The 10,083-nt window shown below is 58.2% G+C and overlaps 1 protein-coding gene across 1 annotated transcript; it reads left to right on the forward strand.

Annotated features, from left to right (window-relative positions):
* The first annotated feature begins 55 nt into the window (after positions 1 to 55).
* CPLANE2 (ciliogenesis and planar polarity effector complex subunit 2) lies at positions 56 to 6,235 on the forward strand. The gene is made up of 6 exons (XM_060259573.1): positions 56 to 127; positions 765 to 1,359; positions 4,266 to 4,505; positions 5,164 to 5,288; positions 5,380 to 5,510; positions 6,013 to 6,235. The coding sequence occupies exons 1-6, from the start codon at positions 56 to 58 to the stop codon at positions 6,233 to 6,235; spliced, it is 1,386 nt and encodes a 461-aa protein (XP_060115556.1).
* Positions 6,236 to 10,083: the final 3,848 nt, after the last annotated feature.

The following is a 10,083-nucleotide window of genomic DNA, read 5'->3' on the forward strand; positions in this document are numbered from 1 at the left end:
CTCTTGATGGCCACAATGGGAGGGCTTCTGAGGTTGTTGGGCTGGATGGGCCAACATGGATTCTCTGGCGTTCTTTGAAGGAGGCTGCGGGCCCACGGGCAAGAAGCCACAGGAATTAGCCGTGGCTGTTCTGGGCCGGTAGCTTGGCCACAGCCTGTGGGTACAGGGGCTAGCAGCTGCAAGAGACAGTGGCCTTACCATGGGGAGAGGGCAGCCTCTTGCCAAAGCCATGCCACTTAAAAGCATCCAACTGCTCTCAGGACTTCCAGGGAGGAGAGACTTTGGGGTGAGATCTGCTGTGCGGGAAGGGCGGGAGGGGGTGCTCACACCCTTCCCACTGTGAGTAATGTGATGCAGGGGCATTGCTCACCATGTTACAAAATCGGGTTGTGTTGCAGTTTTAAACTAAGCTTGCTCAGCTGCCCTCTGGTCTGGTTCCTTATTCTAGAAACGGGGTGGTGTGTGTGTGTGGTGGGGAGGGGGGTTAAACGCAAACCTGGGCGTTATTAACTCATAGTGGGGCCAGCGGTGTGTTGAGCTGCGCTGCCTCAAATAGCCAGGCAGAAACGTTCTTTGTGCGCTGGGGGTGAGCCTGGGCTTGTCGCGGGCCCTCACACGCATTGTGGCAAAGAAGGACTCCTCCTCAGCCTTGAGAATGCGGACGCCTCTTGTGCCCCCTTCCCCCTTTGTGCGTGGAGTAGGCCGGAGATCCGAAGACAGTCCGGCAGCCTTAAGTTCTGACTCTTGCGGCAACCTTCTGCAAGCCAGACCGAGGCGGCGGCGGCGGCTACGAAAGCTTGGAGAGAAGTGTGAGTGGCCCAAGGTCACCCGGCTGGCTGCATGTAGAGAAGTGCAGGCTGGGCCCCAGTTCCTCGCCCCCCCCGGGCTCCCTGCTGCGGGAGAGGAGAGAAGGCTGCGCCGGTGGGCCTTCCACGTGGGGGGGTCCCGTGGGTGCTGCGGAGTCGCCCCCTCCCCGCTACGACACAGGCAGGGCGCCCATACAGCCTGGGCCCTGTTTGCGCCTGCGCTACTGGGCGCGCCTGGATGACGCCACGACGCCGGAGCGCGGCGGGGCGGAAGTGCGTGAGGCGAGGGGCCGCGGGGCGCGTGAGGGTGGGGGGAGCGTGTCCGGCGCGGATTGTGTTGCCAACCTCCAGGCGGGGGCTGGAGATCTCCCGGGATGCCATCTGCTCTCCTGCGCTTGTGCGCATGACTGGCCGGGAGGGAGATCGGCCTCCCTTCGCCCCGCCATGCTCGTGCCCCCCGGATCCGTGGTGGTGCTGGACTGGCACAAGAGCCCAGAGGCCGAGCGCTACTTTGCGACTGTCCTGCAGCGGCGGCAGAAGCGCAGAGCCTTTGGTGAGGGGGAGGAGGCGGGAGGCGGAGGCGGCCCTTGCAGGAGGGAGAGAGAGAAGGCGGGCTGCCCCCCACCGCCCCAGAGAAGGGAGGGAGGAGGGAGGGAGGGAAGGCAGGGTGCGGCCCTTGCAGGAGGGAGGGAGGGAGAGAAGGCAGGCTGCCCCCCACCGCCCCAGAGAAGGGAGGGAGGAGGGAGGGAGGGAAGGCAGGGTGCGGCCCTTGCAGGAGGGAGGGAGGGAGAGAAGGCAGGCTGCCCCCCACCGCCCCAGCAGGAGGTAGGGAGAGAAGGCAGGAGGCGGAGGCGGCCCTTGCAGGAGGGAGGGAGGGAAGGCAGGCTGCCCCCCACCGCCCCAGAGAAGGGAGGGAGGAGGGAGGGAGGGAAGGCAGGCTGCCCCCCACCGCCCCAGCAGGAGGGAGGGAGGGAGGGCAGGAGGCGGAGGCGGCCCTTGCAGGAGGGAGGGAGGGAGGGAGAGAAGGCGGGCTGCCCCCCACCGCCCCAGAGAAGGGAGGGAGGAGGGAGGGAGGGAAGGCAGGCTGCCCCCCACCGCCCCAGCAGGAGGGAGGGAGGGAAGGCGGGCTGCCCCCCACCGCCCCAGAGAAGGGAGGGAGGAGGGAGGGAGGGAAGGCAGGCTGCCCCCCACCGCCCCAGCAGGAGGGAGGGAGGGAGGGAGGGAAGGCAGGGTGCCCCCCACCGCCCCAGAGAAGGGAGGGAGGAGGGAGGGAGGGAAGGCAGGCTGCCCCCCACCGCCCCAGCAGGAGGGAGGGAGGGAAGGCGGGCTGCCCCCCACCGCCCCAGAGAAGGGAGGGAGGAGGGAGGGAGGGAAGGCAGGCTGCCCCCCACCGCCCCAGCAGGAGGGAGGGAGGGAGGGAGGGAAGGCAGGGTGCCCCCCACCGCCCCAGAGAAGGGAGGGAGGAGGGAGGGAGGGAAGGCAGGCTGCCCCCCACCGCCCCAGCAGGAGGGAGGGAGGGAGGGAGGGAAGGCAGGGTGCCCCCCACCGCCCCAGAGAAGGGAGGGAGGAGGGAGGGAGGGAAGGCAGGCTGCCCCCCACCGCCCCAGCAGGAGGGAGGGAGGGAGGGAGGGAAGGCAGGGTGCCCCCCACCGCCCCAGAGAAGGGAGGGAGGAGGGAGGGAGGGAAGGCGGGCTGCCCCCCACCGCCCCAGCAGGAGGGAGGGAGGGAGGGAGGGAAGGCAGGGTGCCCCCCACCGCCCCAGAGAAGGGAGGGAGGAGGGAGGGAGGGAAGGCAGGCTGCCCCCCACCGCCCCAGCAGGAGGGAGGGAGGGAGGGAAGGCAGGCTGCCCCCCACCGCCCCAGAGAAGGGAGGGAGGAGGGAGGGAGGGAAGGCAGGCTGCCCCCCACCGCCCCAGCAGGAGGGAGGGAGGGAGGGCAGGAGGCGGAGGCGGCCCTTGCAGGAGGGAGAGAGAGAAGGCGGGCTGCCCCCCACCGCCCCAGAGAAGGGAGGGAGGAGGGAGGGAAGGCAGGGTGCGGCCCTTGCAGGAGGGAGGGAGGGAGAGAAGGCAGGCTGCCCCCCACCGCCCCAGCAGGAGGGAGGGAGGGAAGGCAGGAGGCGGAGGCGGCCCTTGCAGGAGGGAGAGAGAGAAGGCGGGCTGCCCCCCACCGCCCCAGAGAAGGGAGGGAGGAGGGAGGGAAGGCAGGGTGCGGCCCTTGCAGGAGGGAGGGAGGGAGAGAAGGCAGGCTGCCCCCCACCGCCCCAGCAGGAGGGAGGGAGGGAAGGCAGGAGGCGGAGGCGGCCCTTGCAGGAGGGAGAGAGAGAAGGCGGGCTGCCCCCCACCGCCCCAGAGAAGGGAGGGAGGAGGGAGGGAAGGCAGGGTGCGGCCCTTGCAGGAGGGAGGGAGGGAGAGAAGGCAGGCTGCCCCCCACCGCCCCAGCAGGAGGCAGGGAGAGAAGGCAGGAGGCGGAGGCGGCCCTTGCAGGAGGGAGGGAGGGAGAGAAGGCGGGCTGCCCCCCACCGCCCCAGCAGGAGGGAGGGAGGGAGGGAGGGAAGGCAGGGTGCCCCCCACCGCCCCAGAGAAGGGAGGGAGGAGGGAGGGAGGGAAGGCAGGCTGCCCCCCACCGCCCCAGCAGGAGGCAGGGAGAGAAGGCAGGAGGCGGAGGCGGCCCTTGCAGGAGGGAGGGAGGGAGAGAAGGCAGGCTGCCCCCCACCGCCCCAGCAGGAGGCAGGGAGAGAAGGCAGGAGGCGGAGGCGGCCCTTGCAGGAGGGAGGGAGGGAGAGAAGGCGGGCTGCCCCCCACCGCCCCAGCAGGAGGGAGGGAGGGAAGGCAGGGTGCCCCCCACCGCCCCAGAGAAGGGAGGGAGGAGGGAGGGAGGGAAGGCAGGCTGCCCCCCACCGCCCCAGCAGGAGGGAGGGAGAGAAGGCAGGAGGCGGAGGCGGCCCTTGCAGGAGGGAGGGAGGGAGGGAGAGAAGGCAGGAGGCGGCCCCCAGCAGGAGGAAGGAAAGGCAGGGTGCCCCCCACCGCCCCAGCAGGAGGGAGGGAGGAGGGAGGGAGGGAAGGCAGGGTGCCCCCCACCGCCCCAGAGAAGGGAGGGAGGAGGGAGGGAGGGAAGGCAGGGTGCCCCCCACCGCCCCAGCAGGAGGGAGGGAGAGAAGGCAGGGTGCCCCCCACCGCCCCAGAGAAGGGAGGGAGGGAAGGCAGGAGGCGGAGGCGGCCCTTGCAGGAGGGAGAGAAGGCAGGGTGCCCCCCACCGCCCCAGCAGGAGGGAGGGAGGGAGAGAAGGCAGGGTGCCCCCCACCGCCCCAGAGAAGGGAGGGAGGGAAGGCAGGAGGCGGAGGCGGCCCTTGCAGGAGGGAGAGAAGGCAGGCTGCCCCCCACCGCCCCAGCAGGAGGGGGATGCGGAGGCGGCCTTTGCAGGAGGGGGGGCCCTGGCCTTGCAGACCTTGGGACCTCCACAGCTGGCTGCTGCGCGTGGGTGGCAGCCGTGCCGCTGGACAAGCCCTGTGCATGCTCAGGCCAAGGTCGATTCGCCTGTCGCTTCCCAGGGCTGCTGGAGAGGCCGGTGCTCCCACCGCCAGCCGTTGCCGCCACTGCCAGCTACAAGGTCTTCGTGTCAGGGAAGAGTGCGGTGGGCAAGTCTGCTCTGGTGGCCTCCCTGGGGGGTCTGCCGGTCCCCTCAGCCCATCATGAGACAACAGGTGAGGCTTCAGTTCCCCAGCCTGTCCAATGGGAGGGAGGGTCTCTGGGAGAAGAGACAAGGGAAAACTTCTGGAGGGAGTGCAAAGAGCTTCCTTTGCTGAAGGGCACTGAGAAGGCGGGTGAGTGAAGGGCAGCAGGAAGGGAGATCCCATGCAGCGCAGAAGAGGCAGCTGGAAGGCACACATGGGCCAAAGAGATTCTTTCCTGAATTCTGGGTCCTCGGAACTGCCGCTATTGTGTGGGTTTTTAAAAAGTCACGATAGGGCAAATTCCATATTTACTTGGGCTGCGGTATGTAAGCCACTGGATTCACAGAATCCTTCCTCAGACGCTTCTGCTCAATTAGGCGTTCTGCGAATTTCAGAAAGCATTCCCCTACAGCAGGGGTGGCCAACGGTAGCTCTCAAGATGTTTTTGCCTACAACTCCCATCAGCCCCAGCCAACATGGCCAATGACTGGGGCTGATGGGAGTTGTAGGCAAAAAAACATCTGGAGAGCTACTGTTGGCTACCCCTGCCCTACAAAGCTGTTTCACGTATCCTGTGTCTGGTGTCATTTGGAGCCAGCGGAAGCACTTCTGAAGTGCTGGGAGCCGGACGCCTGTCTTTGTGACGCTTCCTGATATGTGCAGGCCCTGTGAAGTGGTTCTCTTGCAGGGATCCAGACGACGACCGTGTATTGGGCAGCCAAGCTGTGTGAGAGCAGCAGGCCCCTGTTCTTCAAGTTCACGTTCTGGGACTGCGGGGAGTCTGTGCTGAAGAAGTTTGATCACATCCTGCCGGTGAGTGCGGGGCAGTTGGCACCAAGAGGGAGGGAGGGAGGGAGGGGACCTTTCTCATCAGGGATCCTCGTTGCCCTCCAACCACCCCCAGGCCTGCACCCAGAATGTGGATGGCTTCCTCCTCCTCTTCTCCTTCACCGACCGGGCCTCTTTTGATGACTTGCCGAGCCAGATCTCTCGCGTGACGGATGGAGCTGAGAAGGCTGTCAAAATAGTCATCGGCACCAAATATCCTTTAATACTGGCACGCTCATGACACTCTGCTCTGACACTTTTCTTAATGCTTCCCTTGAGAAGGGGAAAGTACTTTTTGCATCCTCAGAGCCACAGGATCACTGTAGAGGTGGATATTTGCCTATTGAACAGCTGAGACACACCCATTTGCCCGGAGAGGTCCATCTGGAAAGGTGCTGCTCCAGCTTGGTCTTCCTCTGAGGTCCGGGGGGGGGGGGGGGGCGGGGGCTACTCTACTAGTGATGGGGGGGCATGGTTCATATAGGGAAATGCCCAGCAGTGCTTGGTAGGCAGAGGGTCCCAGGAGCAATGCCAGGTAGCGTCTCCCAAATGACAAGAAGGTCCCTTCTTTGTGTGTGTGTGTGTGTATGTGTGTATGTCTGGGGCCCCGGAGTGCTGCTGTCAGCCATTCCCAGGAAGTTGGCAGGGGGTATCTGACCCTCAAAAGAAGGCAGCTTGACATGGCTGGAGGCCCCCTTCCTTAACTCCTCTCCAGGTTTGACCAGTTTGCACACACGGACGTCACGGAGCGTGACATAGCTGCCTTCCGCCTCACTTGGGGGCTGCCGGTGCTGCGAGCAAAGAGCACCCGCCCCCCGGACAGCTGCACCGGCCTGTCAGACGTGGCCCACCTTCTGAACAGGCTTGCTGAGCACCTGTGGCGGCAGGACCAGTGGGCAGCGGGCCTTCTCCCCCCCGCCCCGCAGGCCTAGAATAGCCCCTGGGGAGGTTTGGCTGCCTTGGTCTTGGGGACCTCAGTGGCATGTGGCTGGATGAGAAGGCTCCCTGCTTATGCTTTCTGAGATGTGCCTTAGAATCTGGGTATCTCCTGTCCCCTGGGGTGGGTGGAAAAGCCACCCCCACTTCTCCTGAGCTGCAGAGCAGTGGTGTGTCGGGGGGGGGCAGCGTCACAGTCGGCAGCGGATTGCAGGAGAAGTGGGCTGTGTTCTCTCCCACCCACTTCAGTGCAGCAGGCTTTGCTTTGGGACAGGCCTGTCTGCTTGTGTGCCCGCGTAACGTTGCCTTGGTAGCAGTGCCAAGGAGAAAAACAGAGACGGGGAGAAAGACTGAGCAGCCAGAAGACACCAAATATCTCCCTTACTTCATGAAAAAATGCACTTGAAAAATACACAAAACACAAGTAGTATAAGAAAATTATCCATCTATAAGGCAAAAAAAAAAAATCAGAATACTTTGTTACTCATGCTATTTATTGCCAATACATTCAAATGTCTATAAATGCAAAAGTAACCATATACCAAACCACCAATAGTAACCATATACCAAACCACCAAATTCCAGGCTTCCAAGAAAAATGTTAGCATGTTCAACACTCAAAATTGTATGAATATGAATTCTCCAAATGTGCATAAAGGTAAGTTCTGAACAGACTTTCTGTAGTTAAACTTCCTCTTAAGGTAGATATCTTTATCAAGCGATGCACCTGTAAACAACCCAAGAATGTGAAAATAACACCGGTAGCAGCATCAATATCCAACCAAAGGCAAAAGGTAGATGTATGCTGCAGAACCTTCCTTACACAGGCCTTTACACTGAAGTTCTCATGACTATGCCTCAAGTGCAAAATATTTTTAATGCTTCTTTATCCAGAGCCTTGCAGCCTCTTTAACATTCAGGACACGATGGCTCCACTCTTCCATCAGGCTAAGAGCTCTCAGTGAAAATTGTCCCCACCCACACCCTTCAAATAGATGCAACATCACACAGGTGCTTCAAGCAAGTCTTAAAAGGACAGTGTCAGATTACCAAAAGCAAGACATCATTTTGCTGGTTAAGACCTTTTGGTTCTAATGAATTAAACGTGGCTAAATCTGGCTTCTTGTTGCAGAAGTATCTTTTTGGGGTGAATATTACTATACAGATGAGGCTTAACCTGTTGAATGACAGCAAATTTGAAATCAGGAGATTGAAATGATTCCTCAGTGGGGCACCCCTGTGGCATGCTTAAGGTGTGAATCACATCACGTGCTTTGTGCTCCAGCACCCTCATCCTTGCTGGTCCTCATGAGCCATCTATGCAGAGCAGGGAACAGGGAAATATTATGCAGCAGATGGACCTCTCGGTCGGGCAACTGTAAAGTCCTTGTATAGAATTTTTTTTCCCCATTGGGAAGATCTGTAGTGGGAGCCTCCTATACAAATCTGCCTGCTGCACAACCTTCACAACTGAACATGCCTCTAGGTAATGTAGGTTCTTCCCTTCGTCTTTTATACAGAATATATCAGCCTGAACTAGTGAATCTCTCAATGTCCTAGTACGTCTATATGCTACTTTTAAGTTGTTGACAAGCTGGGGTCTCATGTAGACACTATCCCAGTGTCAGCAAATTATACTGGAAAGAGCTGGAGCCAAATGTGCTCCAAACCAAACCCTTTCTAGGCTGGAATGCCTTCCGTATTAGGAGGCGCTCTCTGTCCTCCTGTGCTGCTCTAAGTCTTGATTTCTGCAAGGTTTTGCCAGAAGAGCATCTCTCTTGATTGACAGTTGCCCGATCAATTGATCTGCTTCCTGTTCGTAGTCTGTAGCACTGCTGCAATTGTGTGTTCAGTCTCAGATATCAGCCAGAGGGAAAGTTCTCCTTCAAAAGTGATGGGTAAAACAAGTCAAAATGTAAGTAGGTGTTGGCATCCATAGGTTCTCTGCACAAAGCATTACTGAATATATGAATATATGAAGCTGCCTTATACTGAATCAGACCTTTGGTCCATCCAAGTCAGTATTGTCTTCTCAGACTGGCAGTGGCTCTCCAGGGTCTCAAGCTGAGGTTTTTCACACCTATTTGCCTGGACCCTTTTTTGGAGATGCCAGGGATTGAACCTGGGACCTTCTGCTTCCCAAGAAGATGCTCTACCACTGAGCCACCGTCCCTCCCCACTGGAGGATCTATAAGTCGCTGTGTATAAACTGGTTATAGTGGCCCTTGTTAAGGTAAACTGCTGCTTATAGTGGCCCTCAAATTTAATACTTTAATGTAAGCCATTGATCCACTGACACATAGTCCTACAGCTCCCTTGCGATAAGGTTTTTTTATTATTTGGCTTTAACTGATCTTAACTCTTCAAAAGTTTCTAAGTTTGAGGTTTTAATTTTTTTTTCACTGTTACTTTCCTGAGAGCTGAGTATCTAAGGAATTTGTCTGAATGTTAACCAAGTTCCTCCCTGTCAAACTGGATAATTAGCCAGCATCCTCAGCGTCTCTCCCTAGAATGAAGGTAATCTTAGTCTGAACTGGCTTTGTTACGAGAGAGCTCTCCCAGCAGCTGCCCTTTCAAGGACAACCTCTGCCAGAGCTCTGGCTGACCCAGGGCCATTCTAGCAGCTGCAAGTGGAGGCGTGAGATATCAAACCTGGGTCTCCCAGATAAGAGTCTGCTCACTTCACCACTACACCAAACTGACGTAGGTCAGTGATTGAAGAATGGATTTTTTTGAGGAGTCCAATAACCAATTGTTTTCAAAGTCTCACATAAATCAATTAGCCATATTTGGGGCACAAGAGCTACTCCTAGCTATGCCTTTTACGCTGTGCATAGAACTGTTCACCATACCTAAAAAAAATTGTGTTCTAAAATTAGATGAGCCATTTTCTCAAGCCTTATTTCTTGGGGGGGGGGGGGTGAATCATGATGCAGAAGAGCTTGGGGGGGGGAGGTCGCAGCTGAGACGGGATGCAAGGAAGATCCATGGCTGGTGGTGAAGCAGCACGGGAGTACCAGCGTCAGCTGTGGAGACGAGGGTTGAGTCCAGAGTCAAATTTGATTCCGGCTGCAAGCGAGAGCGGAGAGACTTGGTGTGCGCCAGGGCTTATTTTGAGCACGCGCGGTGTTCCGGCTGGCTTGGTGTCAGGGGGCGTGGCCTAACATGCCAAGGAGTTCCTGCTGGGCTTTTCCTAGCAAAGAAAGCCCTGGGATGCGCGCGCCTTCAGAGCCATGGAAGCAGTGGCGGAAGGTCCATCGGTAGAATACTCAATAAGAATGATACATATTATCACTGCAGCAAGACTTTTGATAGCACAAACCTGGAAACATCACGAAACTCCGAAGAAGCAGGACTTGATTCATAAAATATTAGAGGCAGCTGAAACAGACGCCCTTGCGCTTCCTAATACGAGAGGGGGAACCCTTGGAGACCCTTTTATGAATGGTTGAAGACACAAATTCGACTCTTATATGATACATACTTGTAATTCCTCAATTTGGACACTTTAGTGTTGATATTAGCAAACTATTAGGTCTAATACAAAGATTGTAACCTTTATAGACTAGGAGAAACATTTGTCAATGAATGATGCAGAGTGTATATCGAAATAACGTTATTTTCATTTCCCCTTTCTGCATTTCTTTGTTCTATTTCTTAAAACTCTAATAAAATATATATTTTATGAGCCGCCCTGAGCCTGCCTTTGGCAGGGGAGGGCGGGATACAAAAATAAATGTATTAGTATTATTATATAAGCAGAGGCAGGAAGCAGATGCGGCAGGGCATCTCCAGGCCACCCCTTGAGCCTCCTGCAGCTCGTGATTCTTCGGGTCCGATTAGC

The sequence above is a fragment of the Heteronotia binoei genome, chromosome 18 (genome assembly GCF_032191835.1).
Source record: "Heteronotia binoei isolate CCM8104 ecotype False Entrance Well chromosome 18, APGP_CSIRO_Hbin_v1, whole genome shotgun sequence".
Taxonomy (NCBI): domain Eukaryota; kingdom Metazoa; phylum Chordata; class Lepidosauria; order Squamata; family Gekkonidae; genus Heteronotia; species Heteronotia binoei.